This window comes from Lichenostomus cassidix, chromosome Z, assembly GCF_008360975.1.
Source record: "Lichenostomus cassidix isolate B80296 chromosome Z, HeHo_3.0, whole genome shotgun sequence".
In the NCBI taxonomy this organism is placed as follows: Eukaryota; Metazoa; Chordata; class Aves; order Passeriformes; family Meliphagidae; genus Lichenostomus; species Lichenostomus cassidix.
Window position 1 is genome coordinate 13,210,151 of NC_139511.1, and position 23,684 is coordinate 13,233,834.

The 23,684-nt window shown below is 36.8% G+C and overlaps 1 protein-coding gene across 3 annotated transcripts in view; it reads left to right on the forward strand.

Annotated features, from left to right (window-relative positions):
- Window positions 1-23,684, forward strand: part of ADGRV1 (adhesion G protein-coupled receptor V1) — a 275,778-nt gene that overhangs the window by 185,062 nt on the left and 67,032 nt on the right. For all 3 annotated transcript variants that reach the window (XM_085042779.1, XM_085042782.1, XM_085042781.1), the window contains 2 exons: window positions 12,300-12,416; window positions 19,588-19,766. In XM_085042779.1, coding sequence (XP_084898905.1) covers window positions 12,300-12,416; window positions 19,588-19,766 — 296 coding nt within the window. The remainder of the gene's footprint in view (window positions 1-12,299; window positions 12,417-19,587; window positions 19,767-23,684) is intronic.

Here is a 23,684-nt window from a genome sequence, read left to right on the forward strand (position 1 = left end):
TTACAATAATGTTTGTGTACTAAAAGTTGTACTTAATACTTTATCTATACTATTGCCTTAGGGTAGATACAGTTCTAGGATCCTTATCTTTTTGGCATATTTAATGCATTTTTCTTTGTTTGTCTGTTTTATCTAAGTTAATGCTCAGAGCTCTAGTGACCTAGTTCTTTCCCCCATTTGTTTAGAGATGAGGTGACTCTGTGAAGAACAGATAGACAATGACTACCGAGACATTATTTAATGCTTTTTAATAATCTACATCAGCTGGTATGGTCCAAAAAATTTTATTATACACATCTGAAAACCCCTGTCTTCAAGTGGAATCATATTAAATATTTACTGCTTGTTAAAGCGCATGCAATTTACTAAAACACATTGATTATTGTGGGTTAGAAATTCAATCTTTCCACTAGCACAATAAAATCCAAAGGGTTTTGTTTTTTTTTCTGTTGTTTTTAGGTAGGGAAACCATCTGTTTCACTGCAATTATGAAGCCTTTTACACAGAGAAAACAGCAGTTAAAGCGATCTATATCACAAAAAAAAAAAAAAATACTGATCACTGAATTCACAGAATCACTGAGTCAGTTAGCTTGGAAAAGAATTCTGAGATCATCTAGTCCGAGCTTTGACTCAACGCCACCATGTCAACTAGACCATGGCACTAAGTGCCACATTCAGTCTTTCCTTTAGCACCTTCAGAGATGGTGACTCAACCACCTCCCTGGGCAGCCTATTCCAATGTGTAATCCCCCTTTCTGTGGAAAAGTTCCTCCCACTGTCCAATCTGAACCTTTCCTGCAGCAGTTTGAGACTGTGTCCTCTCATCTTGTCACTAGTTGTCTGGGAGAAGAGGGTGACTCACAGCTTTCAGGCAGTAGTAGAGAGTGATAAGGTCACCCCTGAGCTCCTCCTGGATAAACAATCCCAGCTCCCACAGCCATTCCTCATAGGACTTACCCTCATCATTCCCTAGGCTGGATTTCAATATTTAGAAGGAATCTGGATCAAATACTACCACATATATTTAAATAAACAATAATTTCTTTAACATCATGGATTAAAAATAACAGTAGAACTAGGTAATTTATCTGTTAGCCCTTGTTGAAGAATGCTTGGTTTGTGTTAAGTAAATTTGTGTACATTTTAAATGCTTCTGGTAAAACCTGAATTGCTTCAATTAAATATTCTTTCATCTCACACCAGACTTCACATTAGAACAGCTCTTCCAATGAATAAATTAGAAAGATCCCATGGTCTTGTGAAGATCTCTCTCTATACAGAAACCTGTTTTTTTCTTGAGACTGTAGACAGCATGCACTCTAACACCAGAGGTACTGCTGAAAATAATAATCATTTGCTATCACTAGCCTTCTGTTAGGGGTTGCATTTTTAGTGTACCTGTTTTTTTGATCTGCACATGCAGCCACTGATTCTACAAATATGTCTCAGATTACCATTAACAGTATACCAAGGAGTTTTTGCTTGACCTGTTGTATTGTAACTGAAAGAGAAAAGGAAAAGGTCCTCAAGATGATTTCAGAGCTGTAGAGAGGGACTAATCTTTAGGCAGAGTCTTGCTGATGCATTATGAAGCCAGAAGATGCTCTTTGTCTGGAATTACACCTTGGTTATTTATTTTTTAAGAAGATAAACAAATAGTTATAGAATCATAGAACTATTTGAGTTAGAAGGAGCTTAAAGATTATTTATTTCCAACCCCACTGCTGTGACCAGAGACACCTTCCACTAGAGCAGGTTTCATCCCTTTCCTGCCCAGTATGTGGACCACACCACACAGCATGTCCTTCTCAGTTGACTGGCCTTATAGAGAAACAGGAGATACCTCTTCTACCATGCTTAAAATACTATCCATGAACAGCCTGATTGAATCCTGGTCCCAGTTTATGGTAAGTCTCTCCTACCCTCCTACCCTGTGCTGTGACTCCTGCAGGGGGAAATGTGTAGGTATGCAGGTGGAAAGAGACTTGCACACTACTCCAGCCAGCCTCTAGGTTCTGGGGAGTAATTTTATATTTCTCATCTTCATGTTATTTCTAGACTACAGAAAAATAGAATAGTTCTGATTGGAAGGGACCTACAGTGATCATCCAGTCCAATGACCTGATCACTTCAAGGATGAGGAATAGTTTAAGCATATTTTTAAGGGTGTTGCCCACATGCCTCTTAAACACTGACAGGCTTGGGACATGGGCCACGGGACATGGGGTACTGACCATTCCTAACTATTTACATAAAGCATCAGAGGTTATCAGATGTGTTTCCCTTGCAGTAATTTTACTTACCCAACATCACATATTGTTGGACCTGGATAGAGACCTAAATTCAGTTTAGAGTTCATAAATGGTAATGTCACCAAATTTGTGTGTACTTTGTGCAGGAAACTTAAACCTGAACTTTTAGAAAAACTCTATCTGGAAATGTAGGAAGTGAGAAGCCACATTATTGAAAGCTTTTCCTGATAAACCCCATAAACGAATATAGATTCAACCTGAGAAATCTCTAGAGCAAATTCATGTGACATGGCAGATGTGCTCAGGTTTTATCTGAACTTCTAGAGAGACAACAATATGAGACAGATCTTTCGTCCGTCAGAAGAGCTTGTTTTGGACCTGCCAAACCAGCACATTCAGAGCAGAGCCCTGAGCTCTGTGTGAATACTTGAACTTGGAAAAGACTGTAGATAAACTTCTGATAATTTTACAAAGAACCTTTTTCACCTTCTCTTTGCACATTCCATTAAAAATTTTGTGTTATTGTGAATCTTGCAGCAGGACTCAGGATGTGTGGCTTGTGGTCTGTAATGAGTAAAAAAAGCAACACGTATCTGCGTTGCAGATCTAAAAAAAGGTGATTAGAAAAACTCTCTTTATAGGGTACTGTGCCACATACATTTTTCTGAATCTTTATATAAAACTAGATGGGTTAGAATTTGCTAAGCCCATATTAGTCTTTATTTTTCTCGCCACATTCTTTGTAAGGTACAGTATGATTGGAGCAGAAGACAAATGGTGTTAGAGGACCCCATGCAGTTGGGTGCTTGTGTCAGGCTTGTTTTGAAGAGGGTGCAAGCTACCCCATCCTTTCCCCAACAGCTAATGTCAACTGCATAGCCAGCTGTGTGCTGCTGTGCTCTGCATCGTGGTGCCTCACACCCTCCTACCCTCGTCCTGCACCCTCAGATTGCTACTTCCTTGCTCAGAGAAGTAAAAAAAAATGTCCCTGAGCCTAAAAACGGGAACCAAAGAGGGCAAGGATTGAACCCAGCATGAGATCAACTACCATCCTGCTCAGCTGGGGGAAGGGAATGAGTAACATATGGTTACTGATCTAATAGTTAGTCTAATCACTACTGAAAATGGTTAACCGTTCTTCTGCTGCAAGTGTAAACATCTTTACAAAAAAACACTGTGGGTCACTGTTGTAAATATAATTTCAGCATTTCGAGGGATTTTGTTTTAGTTAGTTGTTCAGTTTTTTCACAATGTCAGCTTGCAGTGATATAGAAGAAACTTAGTCAAAGCAAATAAATCATAAACACAAAAATAGTTCTAAAATACAAAATGCACACAAATTATAGAGCAAGACTATGGTGCTGCTGTTTATAAGGTACTTATGTTTTAATATCGATGCACACTGACTTAACTGAAGGCAGAAATAAAGCTTAACTTGCATGTATGGGTTTTTTGTGCTGTCAATTAGAAAGCACTCCTCTCAAATAAACCCCTTAATGCCAAGTGGTCGTTTAGCATTCACAGAAGTTCATGAAAGAACATAACTGCTTTTTAAAGCAATATTAATACAGAATGAATGTGAAATGAAAACTGGTTATTGAATTTTTCACCCAGCTAAATACTGTGTTTTGAATCTTCTAACTTATATAACCTTTTCCTTTGTGCTCTGATATGTGCTGTGTGTTGTATTGTTACTTTTTCCAGAAAGAGTCACTTAGAATATTTATTGGTGGCCGTGAATCTCTCCAGTTTTTTGTACATCCTTTGTTGGTATTTTTGTCCTGGCATTTATTATCAGAACACAAAACACAAGAATACTTGGCTCACATCAGTGCTGTCCTGTCCTACCAAGCAGCAACAAAAAACATGATTCATATGAACTATTAATAAGCAGTGTCCCTGTGTTCATAGGGGGAACTCCTTTTTTACCCATATAAAGTAAATTCAAAGCATAAGAGAGCAGTTCAGTGAGGACATGAGAGTTTAAATATGTTTATTTTCCTACATTATTGTCCATTGCAATGAAGTCCAACAAAAGGAACAGCATTTTAAATTATGCATTTGATACTGTTCCTGTATTGAGATTGGGTTGGTATAATCATAGCTAGCATTTGGTTGGGCTGTTTGTTTTCTCTTCTTTTTTAATATAGATGCATATAAACCATCTTTGTAAGGCAGATAATCTCCATGGAGACAATTTCCATGGAGCAAATAAATAAATCTTGATTTATTAAAATAATGAAATTGATAAAAGAGAAAAAAATTGTTTAATGCGCAAAGAAATGAAATGAACACTGTTATGATCCATTTCTGTAAGACATAGAAGGCATTTCTGTCTAGGAGAAGGTCTAAAGCTTTGTGAGTTCACACTGTCAAACAGAAATTGACATAAATTGCAAAAATTCGACATAAATATACTGATATGTTCCTCCCAGGCACACTCCAAAGGGTTCTAAAAGAGTTGATCAGTTGGTCTGCAGGTTTCATCAGGTGGGAAGGATCTTTTTCTCAGCTGCAGGACACAGAGTGCTTCCTGCTGAAATAGGAAAGTGAAACTGTTGTGAGCAGATGTGTCCGACTGTAGCCCTGTGCTCCCTTCCAGGGCTAAATGTTTGTTGTTCAGCTGCTTGAAGTTTTTATATTTTCTGGGTTTAGCCCTCTCCACAGCTCCTTCCCTAAAGCATTGCAAGATGTTTTCTTTCTTTTTTCTTCACCCATCACAACATGCTGCCTTTTCAGCACTTCTTGCAACCGGGAAAGATTATTGCTCTCACATTCGTTCTCCCCCTGTAAAAACATTTTTCAAGTCTTAAAACTATAAATTATGTTTTACTGCTTTATTATTTTATTTTTACCTTTTATTTTACTTACTACCTAAGGGTTATAACATTTGCAGTATCAGTACTGAAATCTCCTGTTTTCTAGTATCTTTTAACAACTTGTATAGCTAATATTTCATCAGATAGGCTTAGGTCTTTGTAAAATATTTGGTTTTCAGTATTTACTGCATTGTCAGGCTGAAAAATTGGGATGGAAAATTAAGACAGACTCATTTGAGTTGAGTGGAATATGGTTAATCAGTTACTTATGGTTTTCAACCAAAAAAGTCTTCTGGTCCTCTTCACTGAATGTTGCACATTCTCTGAATGGAAATACTTTATGTGATATGGTTTTCCGCAAAATACAAGGAAAAATGTTTTGTTTAAGTTTTTTCTCCTCTTTAAAAAAAGGAGTATTTTCTTTCATCACAGTGCTTCAAATTCATCAGTTTTGTTGCACTTCTTTGAAAAGTTCTGAAGGGTTGTCACATAAACCATTTTAAAACAGTACTTTCCAAACTAGTTCAAACTAGTCAACCTCACTGTCTGCATATCCAGCCCATAAGTCAACATCTTGTCTATGAGTATCTTACCAGAGAAGAAGTCAAAAGCCTTACTCAAGTCCAGGTAGACAATATATGCTGCTCTCTCTTCATCTACAAGGCCAGTCCCTTCATCACAGAAGTTTATCAAGTTGGTCAAGCCTGACTTTCCCTCAGTGAAACCATGCTGGCTAGTCCTGGTGATTGGCTCATCCTTAGTGTGTCTGCAAATGATTTGCAGGTTTAGCTGCACCATCACATTCCCCAGGATGGAGGTGAGGCCGACCAACTTGTAGTTTCCTGGATCCTCCTCCTTGCCTTACTTGAAGATGCAGGTGGCATTTGCATTCTTCCAGTCTTTGGGCACTTCCTAGTCACCATGATTGTTGAAAGATTATCTCCAGTGGTCTTGCAATGACATCAGCCAGCTCACTCAACACTCAATGGCACTCACAGATGCCATTGTCCTGTGTGCTAAATTATTCCCAGACCTGATCCCCTTCCACCAAGGGTACATCTTCCTTGCTCCAAGCTTATCCTCTGGTTTCTGGGACCTGGCATCCCTGAAGGCTGGTCTTGCTAGAAAAGTCTGGGGCAAGGAAGACATTTAGTACTTCCATGTTGAAATATAAAGATTAGATCTGTTTCCATGTGTCGTATGCTGCACCCTCGTTTTAAAGTCTAACGTATGGTAGCACTTCAGTGTTTACCATGACAAACTGGAATTACTACTGCTCTGTATTGCACTATTTATTTTTCATGCATAATTCTTATCTCTGTTTTCAGGAAACTTACTTCTCTGTTGGCTGTTTTTTACCTGATTGGTATGGAATTTCTTCAGTCTTCTGGTCTTTCCTTCTTCTCTTTTGCACAATATTCAAAAGGCAACTTGGACTCATTGTTTTCTCTGTAATTTTCTGTAATGAGGCCAGGTTAATTAAGCTCTGCTAATTCTGAACTTAGAGTTTAGTAAATTCTTTAATTAGAAAGTTGACTGATTTCCTCACACAATCTATCCACTGGCATCAGTGAATAAACTATGTACATTTGGTTGACAATAGTGTCACCTTCTTGTGTGGAATTTTTGTTAAGCTTTGTTGATTGGTTGGTTGGGGTTTTTTTGTTATATAAATGAAGAGAGAACAATGTAAAATTTCTAGTAAAACTTTGCAGTGGGGCAGGAGAAGTAAATATGTTAGGTGTAATTTCAAACAAAAAAAGAAAGTTCAATCTTCACGTTGTCACAGAAGATAGTGATATTAAAGGATACCACTGGGATGAAGTCATGATGGTGTAGAGTTAGTAGCATGGAGTGAAGGTTATGGCTATTGCAAGAGAAGGAGCATCCAAAGGATACGTTCATTCATAGTTTGGAGCAAAAAAACTCCCTTTCCTAACTTTGCAAAGACTGGTAGAATACATTGCAGATCTCACAGCAAGTGCTTTTAACAAATCCTTCACTTCCAAGTGCCACTGTGTGACTGGAAAATAATATATTAAGAGTAATATATAGTAAAAAAAAAAATATTGCGTACTGCAGGCCCATTAATACAATATCAGAATAATCTAAGAGTTTAGAAAAAACTTCTGTCAAAAGTCAATAGTGATAAATGAAGTAGGGAATAGGACTTACATATCTTTATGCTTAGATCATACCAGACTAGTCTGATAGATTTCTTTGATGAGATAAATACAGTAAAGTACATGATGTGTCACATAATTAGTAAACTAATAATGGAGGAGGATTAGTTCAGGACATCAGACCTGAGAAGAGAAAGACTAACAGGAAAAGACCATGAGAGAGTGACAAAGAAAGATACTGTACTGATCCTAAGGCCCTGGTGTGTGGGACAGAAAATAACATGCCCAGGCAAAATGCAGCAATGGCAGAAAGCAGACAAGCACTGACATTGAGTGGTAGTGAGGTAGCATATAGAAAGGTGTGAATACCTTTGAAGATTGAAGTATGAAATACCAGAATATTTTCTGGGGCAAGTCAAGCAGTCATGACTTGTAGGCTTACAGCAAAATTCTATGCAAAGAGGTAGTTGATTAGAAAAAAGAAGGAAAGCTGTGTATACCAGATGATCACTGGGATAATACCATATATCAGCCCAAAAAGCGAGCTGTATCCTGGGTTTGATCCAAAGCAGCATATCCAGCAGGTTGAGGGAGGGTATTTAGCTGCTCCATTCCACTCTTGTGAAACCCCACCAACAATCAGGTCTGAGGGATGGAACATATCTCCAGGGAGGAAAAGCTAGGAGAGTTGGAATTGTTCAGTGTGGAAAAGATAAGGCTTTTGTGACCTAACTGTCACCATCCAGTACCTGAACAGAGCCTATGAGAAAGATGAAAAGAAAGTGTTTGCAAGAATATGTAGTAACAGAACAAGGGGGAAAGGATTCAAACTGACAGAATAAGTTTAGATGAGATATTAGGAAAATATTCTTTATTGTGTGGGTGGTGAGGACCTGGAACAGACAGCCCAGAAAAGCTGTAGCTACCTCATCCCTGGAAGTGTTCAAGGCCAGGTTGGATGGGGTTTAAAGCAACCTGGTGTAATGGAAGATGGCCCTGTCTATGGCAGGGATTTTGGAACTAGATGATATTTAAGATCCCTTCCAACCCAAACCATTCTGTGAATCTATGACTCTTGTGAGACCTCTGCAGCTTTTTACCATCCAACCCTAACTAAGTGTTTTCATGAAAGATGAAATCCATGTGTCACCCATATAGAGAGGGACAATGAAATGGTGCATAAGCTGCAAAGACTTTTTGCAGAAGGACAAGTATTCACATTTGAGCCTACATTTCAGTATGTAGAGTTACCATGAGAAACAGGGTAAATTGATCCAGGTAGATGCTGTATTCATGGAGCTAAACTGCTTGTGTTGTCCAGATCAGTGTAGGCATCTTCTACAGAGTACCATGTTGTACGGTGGCTTAATTAACCTTGAAAAATGGAGCCTGAGGGAGAGTACTTCTGCTTTCTGTGAATTCATGATAGTACAAACGCCAAGGAGGAAGAAATCCTATGTTACCTGAGAGACTTAAAACAGAAATAAAAAGACATACACACTAACCATGACTAAGTGCAGGCTGGAAACTAGGAGCAGATCTCATCTAGCAGAGGAGTGATGTTCAGATACAGCCTACCCCTTGGAAAGAGCAGTACAAAAATATTCCTCTTCATACTGGAACATACAATTTTGCAGATTATCTCAAATTATTTGTTTATATTTTGATGTTGGTGACTTAAATGGAATATCCTGGCAATAATTTCCTTGAAGTAATTGCTAGGTAATTGTCCTAAAGTTTTAAAAGAATTGTGGTATCCTTTTATTAGCTGAGTAAATGACTGTCAGATGGCAACCCTGTCAAAGAGCTTTTTGCTGTTTAACAGAAGTGCATTTATTTATCATACTTTATTTTGTAACTTTTTTTTTTCTTTTTTACTTTGTGGAGAGCAACCTTGTGAATGATATGCTATCACTGTAATTTCAATGTGGTACGGAACCATCATAATCAAATCAATAAAATTATCAATAAAATTAGTAAAAGTATCAGCCTGCTAATTGAGTGACTTAAGGGATTATCCTCCAGTTAAATCATTTGGGGTCAAGAATGATCTCCTTCATACGTACAAAGAAGACGCATTATGTCATCACCTCAGCATAGAACTAAATATGAGTATAAAAAGATTGAAAAGGGCTATTCAAAACCGTAAGTTATCTGTAAAAAGAGCTCTGGACAGTTGGTATTAAAAGGAGCATATATTTTAAAGATCCAAGAGGGAACAACTTGTTCCAATAGATGGCACATATTTTTCTTGTTAAAGTAATAAGTTCCTCGTTACAAAAGATTGCGCCCTACAGTTAATAACTAAGTGAGGTGCAGAAGACATGAGACAATGAGGTCTAAGGAACAGTTTATTTAGAAGGCACATTTTTTGTGGTTTTTTGTGTTATAAACTAACTCTCATTTTTATCTTTTGACCAAGATACAAGGTAACAAGTATCTGAAAATTTATATTTTACCTTTTTTTCCTTTTAGCCCCCACTTTTTTTTTTCCAGTCCAAAATACTCTAAGGCTGCTAATTACATTGCATTTTTACCTGAGGGATTACTCCAGCCATATTGCAGTCTTATTCCTTTAAGACAAATCAGTTTCTCTCAAAGATACACATTTTTAGCAAATATTTGGACTCTGAATTTTTTCCATTGGAAAGTTGTTGATACAGTGAAATACTTCTCTTTTTTAATATGCAAAACCTTACTTTTCTTGAAGAACAGGAGAGTGTTAGAACTTATAGTTTCTTGGTTATAGATGCAAAATGCTTTCAAGCCAACATTTAGTCCAAAAGGTGTTAAAAATTTATTTCCAGGACTTCATCCATCTGCTTTTGTGTTTTCATCCCCTATTGGTTTATCTCAAGCCTAACAGTCTGTCCTTGACATATACACAGGCCTTCAGAGAACAAAAGGTGGTAAAGCCTTTCCACCCAGATACGTGTTGTATTCCACCCAGATGCTTGTTGTCAGTAGAAGAATTTGCTCAAGTTTTAGAAAAATTAGTGGTAGTGTTTGAGAGAGCTGGTGCTATGGAATTATTTCCACAAACACTTCTTGTTTATACCTCATATATGGCAGCTATTGCAGACATATTTAAGTTGTGTTTAACCCACTCCAGACAATGGGATTTCTTTCAGCAGTGTCAGAATTTGACAAAGTGCAGGCTATATTAAGCTGTGTGTTAACCTCTTAATAACTGAATTGTTGTGTGGCCATGCTTAGCTGCCAGTTCCCAGCAGAAGACTGATAAACCCCACACAAAATACTTAAAGTGCATTTTTTTCCTTTAGATATTGAAATGCATAATAGTCCACTTTTTGCCCAGTTGCTCATTTTTATTCTTCCATTTCATGGTGAGGTAACATTGTCATGTCTTTATAAGGGTACTTTTATGACAAAGAGACTGTGTAAGTATTTTGTTGTAAATACAGTGTCCACACGTATGCCAAATCACTTAGCTTTACTTTAACTTCCTTATCAATCCCATGTTATTTTATGTACATAAAATCAGTGTGTACAGCCCATTAATTTCTGCTACTAACAAGTCAATGGGCTGGTGATCAAAGTAGTGTTTTTTATTAGGGAAAGAAAAAATGATCAGCATAATGGATGAATGGGATCTTTCTTTATGTGAACACTTTAATTTTTTATAAATTCTGCTTTCAGAGCTATTTCTTCTATAAAGAAATTTACAGAAGGCAGGACTAAAGTTTTCTGAGTTGTGTTTTAATTTAAAATGCTATATTGAAATGTTCTAGCTTCATTCTTTGCAGTCAGAGTTGAAATACCTTTGTTCCTTAGACAATGCATTGGCTACTTATTCAGCCAACATATAGTCCTTTGACACTGGCTTATCTGTGAAAAAAACCCTAAATTATAACTGCCTTGTGAGTGTGAAATCCTGATATGCTATTAGACAAAGGAATAAATGCTTCCTGCATTTTGTCCAGTATCGCTATGTTATGGGATATTATATTCCTACATGTCTGACAGCCGGAGACAGTAAATGCCTCTTGAGTTTGTTTGTTTACTTGATAAAATATCTGGATTTACTCAAATCAGAAGATAACATATCTTTTAGTTTTATGGAGGAAAATCTCCACCCCCAATTACAAAACCAGTGTCTAACGTTGCATAGGAACAATTTTAAGCAATAAATGCTAAGTCTCTCTGTAGTCTCTTCATATAAGGGTGTAATGTGTTAAAGGAGAAGCTGCTGCCTGAGTGTTCTCACACCACTTGAGGTGTCACACATGCACCTAAGTCTGCCCCTGCTGGGACCAGGGTCCTTCACAGCAGGCAGCTCCAGATGGCTCACGGGTGTCTCTCCTGACTCCTTGCTCACACCTACATTCCCTCTCAGGTGTGTTTCCTCCTTCTTCACATTTGACCCTTGGTTTCTCATAGCAGAGCCTCAGGTGTCAGATTTGTAAAAATAAGTAATTTAAGAGTGGTACATCACCTGCTACCTGGCAGAGTATGGGAAATTAAAAAGCTCTAGATTTATGATAACCATTACCTAGCAACACCAAGAACATCAGTACAGCATCAACATTCTTTTCCATTCCAGCCAAAAACACATCTAGGTGTAAGACCACAGCTTGTCATCTAAGGCTTCATCAAATCCAGCTGCTCATGCTAAGCAAGTAAAGCAAAGCAAGCAACGTACTAAATCAGAGTAATTTAACTCAGTGTAACTCATTGTATGTAAAACTTACTTGTCTGTTATGGAATATTCTGAGCTGGAAGGGACCCACTAGAATAATTGAGTCCAACTCTTAAGTGAATACAGAGATTGAACCCACAACCTTGGCATTAGTTAACACCATGTTCTAACCAGCTAAGCTAATCTCAGGTCATACTAAACAACTAACATTCTCTCAATAAAGAGGTATTAGATAGTCTGCAAAATGTTTAAAGCTGGTTTAGTGGTTGACAGTGTTTCAGCATAGCTTTTTTTGGGTGAATATTAAATGTCCAAGATACCTTTCCTGAGTCTCTGAAATAGTAATTTAGTGTATGTTTTACTTCCAAACTAATTTTTTTCCCCTAATTGTTAATATTTAATGAATTTTGTTTAATTGCATGTATTCATTTTTTCCCCTGCAGATTTCATTTCTGGCCTCTGCTTACATGAGCCAGCATATCTCAGAGGAAAGCTGCTCTGCCCTTGCATCTATTACCCATTACCTTTACCTCTGCCAGTTCAGCTGGATGCTTATTCAGGTTGGTCTCTTAGTCCTTTTCATCGCTTCCCCAAAACACCTGTGAAAATAACTGATTGTTAGACTGTATTTGTATTATATTGTAGTGTATATATACATATATGTATATCTATATATAATGTGAGATATCTTAAACTCAGTGCTACTAGAAGGGCATAACCTTAGATGGCTTTTATTAAAACTAAAGTGTCAGAGCTCTAAAGGTAAATATACAAACACTATCAAGGCTTTTTCCACTAATATCCATTACAAGTATGTAAGAATGTCCTCATCTCACTTCATCCTGTAAAGAAGTTACTGTCTTAGAATGGTAAAGGACTATTTTTGTTAATGGTAATAGTTTCTCTAAACATCTCTCATTTGGTCTTTTGAAGCAGTCTCTTGCAGATGAAGTGCAAATGTTAACTACACTGTAATATGTTGAGTCAGTAGCATTTTAGTTATTAAACTTGGATAACATGACAAGCATGCCTTCACAAGTTTGCATTAAAATACAGAATATATATGTTCCCAATTATTGCCAGAATTTCTATAGAATCATAGAATCATTTAGGTTGGAGAAGCCCTCTAAGATCAAGTCCAACAGTTAACTCAGTACTGCCAAGTTCACAACGAAACCATGTTCCTCCTTCCTTTCCTCTAGGGTGAACAGCCCCAGCTCCCTCAGCCATTCCTCATCAGACATGTACTCTAGATTACTTACAGCTCTGTTGCTCATTTGATGTATTATAGAACAGTAAATGATGGAAAAAACAATTGAACTAATATGGAACACCATGAACAATTAGATTAGTTATGGAAAATTACCAGTTGTAAGGTAGTCAAAATAACAAGCTGTGGGACTATTTGAAAAAGTACATTATTATGCCCTTGTCTAGAAATGTATATTTAGCACCAATATGTGAATTAAGGTATTTGTTTGTCTGTTATTTTAAGAGGATTTGTCCACATCATTTTTATTATAGCATATAGCTTTATATATGCAGCTCCGTACATTACCATACAAATCCTCCAATATGCAGACTGTCAGACCAAGAATTGCAAATTAGGCTGCATCTAAATACAACTTTCTCTCCCAGTAACATTCATGTGATATGTGGTATTTTCCTGGGATTATGTCAGGCTCATATTCATTGAGAACTTAGCAGCCTCTCCAGCAGCTCAACTGTTCTTGTTAGTCTTATGATGCTACATGTAGGTGGCCTCAATACAGAAATTTGTGTGCTTGACTAGTGATGTTCTTGTTGGCTAACTACTCTAAATTATTTTGTAAGCTGTAAATTATATTTTTCACAGTTGCTCATTCACTTAACTTCTTGGTTGCTTCAGAGCTTGTCACCATTTGCTAACTGGGACAGAGTAATTCTTTTAAGTTTCTTTTTTACTGGGATATCTCAAGCTTTGACAACCAAGTGTTTGGTAGTATTTCATCATCCCATTCTATGTTTTCCATTATGTTGAGTTACAAAAATCACTGATAATGGCAAAAAAATTGTATGACTCTTAACGGTCATTTTTACATCTGTAGCTGAAATCCAGTGTTATTTTTTTGAAGTAGACTTTGGCCAAATCCTAAATCCTTGCACATTACATTGCATTTAGTGGAGCCTCAGGCTTATGTTAGACATGGAGACTCTTCAAGCAAATCTAACAGGACAAGGTGCTTAAGAGAGAATCTGTTGCAGCCTGCTTGGGTGCTAAGCTGCCAGGAGTAAAACTCCTAATGAAGAGGATTCCCCTTTTTGTAGGTGCAGGTCTTTAGATGAGAATAATTCCTGAACTTTGAAACACCCAAAAGGAAAGAAATAATCTGAAATATAGATCAACCCCATCCATTGTTACAGTTTAGTCCTCTTGCCTGGGAATAGGTCCTGAGTTTCTATTTCTCATTACAAAGTGAGTAAGCTATGTCAGGGCACAGGAAGGAGTGCCGAGGACATCTCTGTGCTTGAATTGGTCCCCATGACAACTCTAGCAAAGCTTGTGGATCCAAGGGGAAACCAGACTGATTTGGGAACTCTAGATCCTTCTGCTGTCTGAATGGCAGACTTAAAAGTCTGGGAAAATAATGTTTGTATTTCTCAGCATAGTATACTTAATATACATTACTTGATTTGGAAAGCAGAATTAATCACGTATATGTACTTAAATGGGACTTAATTACTTATGTGTGGAAAAGAGCAAAAATACAGTAATAGATTCTGTGTCACTTGGGCAGTCACTCTGCCCTCAGTGAGGCTGCACAGGATAGTGCATATGCTTGATCATTGACTTACCTCATAGAAATCTGCATGTGACTGCCTTGATCACAGCATGTAGAAATGGGTGAATGTGATAATCAGTGTTATGTGGAACTGAAATATCTGTAAAACTCAGATGATTTTAAATGATCAAAAGGCAGTGGAGCAATATTTCCAGGAAACTAAACTCTGTAGGAAAACACAGATTTAGCAGTACAGTCAGGCTTATACAGATTTATTTCTGTTGTCCAGATTAAAGATCTTTGCTTCTAGACTTGAGGATAACTTCCTTATCTTTTTTTTTTTTTTTTTTTCTGTATTCTTTCCATCTTCTGCATAGTGCTAGGTACAGTAATTGTGGTTAACATTTTATCTTACATCAATGCTCTTTACAAAAAAATATTTATAGCTCCACATTTTAATTCTTGCTCTCTTTTTAGCCTCTAGTATTTGCAGACATATTCAATACCAGTATTTCTGCTACAAATGTATCTAATGCTCATATATTGACTGAAATGTAAGAATGGAAAGAATCTCAGAGGTCACCTGGTCCATTTCAGCATCAGAGCAAAGATCACATCAAATAATCCTTGCTTGTCTGTTTGTTCCTCTCCCTTTGTATTGTATGGTCTTGTATCTTGCCTTTTATGGGAAGAATTTGTAAGTCACAGAAAGTTGATAGCATTATCTAATTTTTTGAGGGATGAGCCTTTGTTAACTTCATAAGCAAAGAAGTAAGTGAGGTGCAAATGGCTCTTCATGGGCCTGAAAGATTTGCCTTATATTAATGCCTGAAATCCAGAAGTCTTCATCCTGAAAAGTGTCCCTTTGTACAATTGAACAGCATAAGCCTGCATTTTCAAACACTTTTGTCTTAGGTGCACATGCTAAGAGTGTATTTCATCATGACAAGGAAAGAAAGTTTCTTCTATTAGAATTTTCTAATGTGTTGCAAAAAGTAAGTTACAAAAAAATATTTAAAAGCTGTCTATTGAGGTAAAAAAAAAATGTAGTTGCCAATTCTGACAAAGAATAGAATTATGGAAAAATATGATTCTTTGTGCTTTCCTGAGCTAGTGCTAGGGTGAATTAAATCAAGAGTGAAAGTGTCAGTTCAACAAGAAAACCAGAATGAAAGTCATGAACTTGCTATCACCCATAGCTGAATCTTCCTCCTAGATAGATTTAATGGCACTTTAAATGTTCTATAAATTTCTATAAGTTTATGTGAGACTTATAAGATGATTCCTGATCTTAAAGGAAATTTGATGCTTTTCTTTTTGTTTTAATAGTAATTTATGGGCTGCTTAACAACTTCAAAAAAGGAATTATATGAAAGCATACAATTGTTATAAAATGAAACCTCCAACTATTAAGAAAGAAGGAAAATAGAAGTTTTCCTACTGAATTGGAAAAGAATTTATTTAAAGTATTTTGCACCTGTTATTTGCCAGGTATCCACAGATTATCATAGGCTGTGAGGCACTGGAACAGGTTGTCCAGAGAAGCTGTGGCTACCGTATCCCTGGAGGTATTCAAGGCAGTTTGGAGATGAGACCGAGCAACCTGGTTGTCCTTGTCTAGGAATGCCATTCTCCAGTTTAGTGGCCCCACTGAATCCATATGCTGCTTGCTTGCTCCCAGCCTCCCCTTCCCTCTGCCCTTCATGGGGCTGGAGAGGAGAACTGGAGGTACAAAAGGCAAGGATTATGGGTTGAGATAAGAACAATTTACTGGAAACAGCAATGAGATAAGGAATCAAAGAAGTAACAACAGTGCTAATGACAGAGAGTGCAAGAAAGAGGTGAATGATTCACACAGAAACAGCACCACTCAACTGCTCCCTCCACCACACTGCACTGACCCAGAAGGGCTCCCTTCTCCCCTGAAGAGTTCCTTCCCCCTGCCCCCAGCAGTGGTGGGAGGTGGTACAGAATAACCACTGGGTTTCACCCATGGCTACTGCAAAAATTAACCCTGTTCTGGCTGGAACTAGGACACTGGTCCAGTTGAAAAGGTTCCATGGCAAGAGGTGTGGAACTAGATGGTCCCTTCTCACCCAAAACATTTTAAAATTCTGTGATTATCTCTAAAGATAAAGGAATTATTAATTAAAGAAAGAAAGAAAGAAAATCATCCCAGGATTGGAAAGGTAATTACTATTAATTACGTAATTCTAAAAGAAAAAACCCTTCCCTGACATTCACATTGTCTCATTAGAGTGCTATGTGAATAAACAATTATTTTGCATTTTACATCAGAAGAAATCACAACTTGCCCATTTGTTCTTCCACCTGAGCATCTGGAAAATGGACTGTACCTTTCATTCTTCTTTGGAACTAATTATTGTTGCAGCATGGCAACAGGAAAGGATTTGCTAAAATTATCTCCTCTGTTATTTAATTGATTACATTTTGGAGCATCAAAAGGGGTTGAAGATAAGAAGTTGTAATTATAAAAATACAAATGTGACTGTGTAGAAAATGTGAATAATCTAACCTCACATCTTTAGAGCAGCTGAGTTGTTAAGTGTTATTCTGTAATAAATGAGGTGAGATATCTAAACATGACTAAACAAACACAGAGCAAGGAAATGAGATATGATTTCATAGAAAGCAATTTTAGTTGGATGACTGAGAACAATGTTCATCAGATTAGCAGAATTAGTAGAACCAGCAATCCCTGAGTAAAATGGCACATATCAATTCAAGGATTTTGCTGTCTGGAAGTGCTTGCAGTGAGGCACAGCCTTGCCAGGACTGTAAAGGCAGGTAATTGAAGAGTGTTTATTGGCATACAGTGACAAACACAATTTTGAATGAGTTTTCGATTCCATGTAAAAGTCAACAGAACAACCAAATTTTTCCACAACCTAAGGATTTTGTCCAAATATCAATTTATTCTGTTTTATATTTTCTTCCTATTCATGTCCAGCGATGGATTTAGTAGTTTTTCTGTGCTCTTTCAACTTTCACAGGGTAGTTGCAATTATATGGTAGGATTTAACTGTGATCTTTTAAGGAAAATAAACTTTGCCTTTGTTAATATAGCACCAATCACCAAATGAAAATAAAAAGAGACATAATAATTATTATTATATTATTATTATAATTATGTACACTGGACATAGCTATGAAATATCATTCTCTAAAAAAGCATTTAAAACACTTACTAACCTTTTTAAACAAGTTGTTAGCATGTGCAATGTGCTTTATTATCCATGACAGAAAGTATTGTATATTCATGCTGTATAAACAAAAGGAAAAAATCTGTAGCGATTGTTAACTAGTGAGATCTACATAAAGAATCCAGAAACAACTAAGTACTTGAATGTGAAAATTAGGTCTTCCTGATCATAGAGGTAGACAAGCCCTTGGCTGAGCGAAATTTGCAAAATTTCCTCTACAGAATGATCACATTGCATTTGTTTTGTCACTGTTTATGAATTTTTACCTATCCCTACAGTAGACAGCTGAAAATTAAGTATGTAAATCGATGTTATTGTATGAAACGCTTGTGTAGGCCATGGAGAGAGATGAATATGCCTGGGTGAGGATTAATAAGTGCCTGAAGGCACCCGTCCTGTCTCTGTTCATTGACAAGATAGTCTTAAAGGCACAAGCTCAAAATAGATACTTTATATACAGAAAAAGACAACGTTAATCCCTTATTCACCCCACATAAAAGGCGACAAAATACAATATAACATGCGGAGCAGTTGGTGGTATAACATTTTTGAAGTGGAGGATATAAGGAAAAATTTTTTCCAAAAAAAATTTTATTATGGATAGTTTAGCTGTTTATAAAAGAGCAGTGTGTAGATATGCATTAAAAATGCTCTCAACATGTGTTTCTGCTATGAATATCTTAAAGAACAAGCAAATATCGAGGCAGTACTCTAAGTATTCTGTTTGATGCTGAGTTGATCATAAGAAAACACAGACTGTTTTAGAGATGCTTGTGAATTTACATTCGTTTATTTGCATTTTTTTTCTCAAACTCTTGTGCATATATTACGCAGAATCATAGAACATAGAAGTTTTAGGGTACATTGAAGCTGTCTAGTACAGCAGCCTAGCTCAAGCAGCTAGGGCAGGTTGCCCAGGATCATGGTCAGTTTGGTTTTGATTATCTAAGGACACATATTCAAACAATCTCTCTGGGCATCTTGGCCCAGTTTTTGACCACCCTCACAGTAAGAATGGTTTTTCTTGTATGCAGGTGGAGCTTCTTGTATGTTAATTTGTGTCCATGGCCTCTTGCCCAACCACTGGGCACCCTTGAGGAGAGTCTACAATCTTCTTCATCTCTGCCTCCTATCACATATTTATACATATGGATAAGATCCCCATAGGCATCCTCTTTCCAGGCTGAACAATCACAGCTCTCTTAACCTCTCGTCATGGGAGAGGTTTTCCATCCCTTAATGGTCTTCATGGGCCATTGCTGGACTTGCTCCATGTCTGTTGCACTGCTGAACCCAGAAGAGGATCACAAAACTGTTGAAGGAGTGTTTCCCTAAAAATACACAGAGCTGAACAATAGCACAAAAATATTAAGTACAGATCAGATTTAGAAATACTATATGCCAGTCTTGCATGTGAAGGTATAATTGTCCAAGAAGAAAGTGACTTTTGCACCACAAAGCTTTTTTTGCATTGCAAAAATAGTGTTTTCTGCTAAACAGGGTATCCTTTCCCCTATGTTAGTCTAATTCAAAATAGTTACATAAATAAGCATATTTATCTTATAATTACTTTTGACTACTTAAGAGAAAAAAGTGGGGACAAAGTATTTTTTGTTAAAAAGTGTTTATACATACACATGTACTGGGACAGAAATATGCTGCACTATGACCTCCAGAATGAATCAGTTTTTGGCATAGCTTATTACCACCAAGTCTGCTGATTGTTTTTGTGCATTATTCTTCAGGCTATTAATTTCTGGTACGTCCTTGTGATGAATGATGAACACACAGAGCGGCGCTATCTGCTTTACTTCTTTTTAAGCTGGGGGCTTCCAGCTTTTGTTGTGATCCTTCTTCTAATTATCCTGAGAGGAATCTATCATCACAGCACAGCACAGATTTATGGCCTTGTCTATAGTGATCTGTAAGTATTTCCTTAAAAAAAGCATGAACTAGGCATTATACTGTCTATTTTGGTTTGTATTTCATGTTCTTCCACGTAGATGAGGGGGTAAGCCCACAACTAAGTGCAGAAATGGACATGGGGAATCCTCATTTGGTGAAGATGAGGCAAACATGTCACCCAAACGCAATCCAACACTTTCCATGCAGTTGTGCATTGCTCCATTTTCTCCATTTTAGCAGAGCTGGCTCAAGCATGTCTGCTTGGCTAAATTATTTATTCTTTTCTGAGACTGTGCAATTCCAGGCTAAAGGACAAAAACAGCGTCTGAATTTACTGCAGAATGAGCAAAAGAGAATGGTTTTCTTCCACTTAATTTCTTAGTTAAAAACCTCAACACCAAGTCAAGCCTTAAGCCCCCCATCTCTTAGGTTATTAAATACATTATTTGCTATAAAACATTACTACACTATCATGTCAAATATTTGTCCTGAACTGTTTCTCTTGTAATAATGAATATGTTATAACCCAAACTGTTCCAAATCTGAGAATTCCTGTATTGTTGACAATTATCACAGCCCTTTCAAAGCCATGTATAAGCACAGAAAACTGTCCTAATTAAAACAGTATATCTTCAAAGAACCAAATGCATTTAAGTGGAGACACATAGATAAATATCTTTGCTCTTTCTTACCTTTTTTTATTCTGGCTCCTTTTCTGGCAAACTTAATCTGTGGTGATAGCTCTTCCAGGATATGAGCCTAATATGCTTTTTGACTTTGTGTCACAATTACATGCTTCATCTACAGAAAAGACTAAACAAAAGAATGTGCAAATTCTTTCTATGAAAACATCTTATAAGGTTGCTTTCAGGGTAGATCCACACCAGGAGAATATTCATCTGTCTTTAATAAAAGAGAGAGAGTGTGCATCATTCCATTATAAGAGAACATCTTATAATTGGGTTTTTTTGTCACACAAAAGGAATTCCTGTAAGAATTAGAGACTTGAATTTAATAATGATGTTTAAGTATATGCAAGTATATATACAGACATATATATAAAAATGCATATATATGTATATATGTATGTATAGACATATATATGTATATATGTGCACTTATGTGGCCTTATAAATATTATTCTATATACATGTATGTGTGTGAATCTGCATAGTAAGCAGTGATACCTGATTTTGATCGAAATGAGTTCCACTGGGTACCACAAGCTGTCTGACCATGTCAGCTGAAGTTCAGTCCCACATTTGTATACACCAGCTCAGCTCAGAAATATGCTGAGGTCAACAACATCAGACCATTGCTGATGTTCATGTTATATCAGAGAGCTCCACAGCTCCATACCATCACATACACATCAATATTTCTTCACAGAACATGTCTTTTTCTTCATGGTAAAATGCTTCTTTGTGTATAGTAAAGAGAAGGAATGCATGTAACATGTATCAAGTTCTCTGATTGCAGTGAAACTGTGGGTTGATGGTATGATTATGCAGTGAAAAACAGTTTTCCAATTGTTTTCTTCTGATGTCCATGTCTCATTCTTTGAAAAACAAGGAAAAACCCTTATATTCTGATACAATTATTAAGTAGAGGAGAATTACTCTGTCCAGCCTATTGCCCAAATTAAATATAAAACTTTTCCAGCATTATATACAGTGGGAAAATGCCAGAAATCATCCCAAGCTTAGTGAATGTGCAGATTATTCCATCTCAGTCAATGTGAACACTGTGAGAGATATCTGCAAGGATTTTCATAAATAGCATCAATGCTAATTCCTGATTTGAAGAGCACTTTAAGATTTATTCTTAATTATACAAGAGGAGTTTCAAAGACAGAATGTGGAAAAGGGGACAGATTTAACTACAGCACTTGGTTTGTTTTCTGCAAACCCAAATGCAGTAGTGGAAAAAGTGACAAGGAGATTTCCAAATCCAAACTCATTACATACTGACTTCAGAATGAGCCTCAGAGACAGTTTGAGAACAATAGTGTGCTGGTAAGAACTCATTATGCATGAGAGCTGGAAGATGGGTTAAGGTAATAAAAGCAGTGAAGCCTGTTATCTGAACTCTCTCCTAAGCAATCACTCCTTCAGGCAACTTGTTTTTGCATTATTGGGGTGTCTGACCATTTTGTTCTTAACTAGTATGCCATGGGCACAATTAATAGCCAACAGTATACCTGTGTCGGGAGAAGTTAATTTTAAACTTGTACTGAACAAAAAATGAGTTGAGCTATGTTGGATTTTATGCTTCAACAAAAGTATTAGGACAGAGTTTTCCTCCAGATATGACAAATTCAGCACAAAAATGCATGTATTTATACCATGACTCCCACGTCACAGTGTAAACCATTAGTATACTGTTGATTACTTCCAGTGTTTATGTATGCCATGAGCAATTCTCTCCTTGGCATTATTTGAGGTTTTTTTATACTGGTAAGTTTGTCTCTATAAATACCACCAAGAACCATTTTTTTTTTAAGGTTGTAGTTCAATGATATGTGAGCACCTAACTGTGGCAGAAAGGCTCTTTCACTCCCCCCTTTGCTAATTCCACTGTTGCTCAGCTGCAAAGGTGAAAGTCTCTTGACTTTTTTGAATGAGACTGGAAAAGTCTCACTCTTGAATGAGACTAGGAAAGATGCTGATTCTGGACAATTTTAGTGTAGTGCAGGGTTTTTAATAACATCTGTTAGCATTCTGGAAAATCTCTTGAGTACAAGTCCAGTGAGCATAGCATAACTAACCTTTAAACTCATGTTTGTGAACAAAAGCTGATACCTGTCTTTAAATAATTCTGGGTTCTGACCTCAGAAAGAGATGAATTCAGGCAAAGCCTGTAAATGGGTGTGGCTCAACAGCTTCAAACAGTATTGAGATTTTCAGGGCTAGATAAGAAATTAAAAAACTATTTTCCTGTCAAATATTTCTGCTATAGCTTTTTTACTTTGTTCTGTTAGTGTAAGAGAGTTATAAGTGTCTAGGATGAAACTGCAGAGAGCTAGATTTTATGTAATTACTCAGATTTCTCTTTCTCCTCACCTCTCCATTTTGCTATACAACTCCTTGTCACTATCTACCATGTGAATTTGCCTCCTTATGTTTTTCACCATTTTAGGTGAACTGTGTCTTTGTACGTTAAAAGACCTATTAGAAAAAACGTCACTCTGTTTAACTGTTTTGCTAAGGAAAAACTCCTTTTCAGAGCCTTAACTGAAAGATTTTCAGAAATGAAGCCACAGCAGTCTAGTTGGATATACTAAGAATACAGCAAATCCTGAACTATCTGAAGTTTGGGAACCACAGTGAGCTTGGAATTTGATTTTAACGTAAACTTTTGTCATGTTGTGAACTCACCTATTCATAAGTTTTTCTTTATTTAATAAAAAAAAATCTTTTGAAAAGAGAGCTTGAGGTTTTAACTACTTGGGTATTTTAAATCTCTTACCTACAGCAGCATGTTTTTTATAAGCTCAGGAACTACTCTTGTTCCTGCTTTAAGCTTTGAGTCTGACTAGAATTTCTTGAAACCAAATTCCCGTATGAAGGCCAAAGGACTTTTTTTAATTAGAGTATAAGCTAAAACCTTTGAAAATAAGAAAACTGGAAGTGATTACACTTGACAGAATAAAAATTTAAAAGTTTATAAGCAAATATCTCCCTGCCCACTCTATCTTTGCAAATGCTAGTCAAGCTGTATTTCAAGCATGGCTTTTGTCATGCTGTAGCCTACTTTTATTTTAATTGCATCTAACTCTATGATTTCCTCTGGTTCCCAGCAAGTAAGGGGTTATTTGTTTGTTTTCTCTCAAGGATCAGTGTTGGCCCAGTCCTGTTTAATATCTTTATTGATGATCTGTCTGAATGGATGAAGTCTATCATTAGCAAATTTGTGAATGGCACCAAGTTGCATGAGA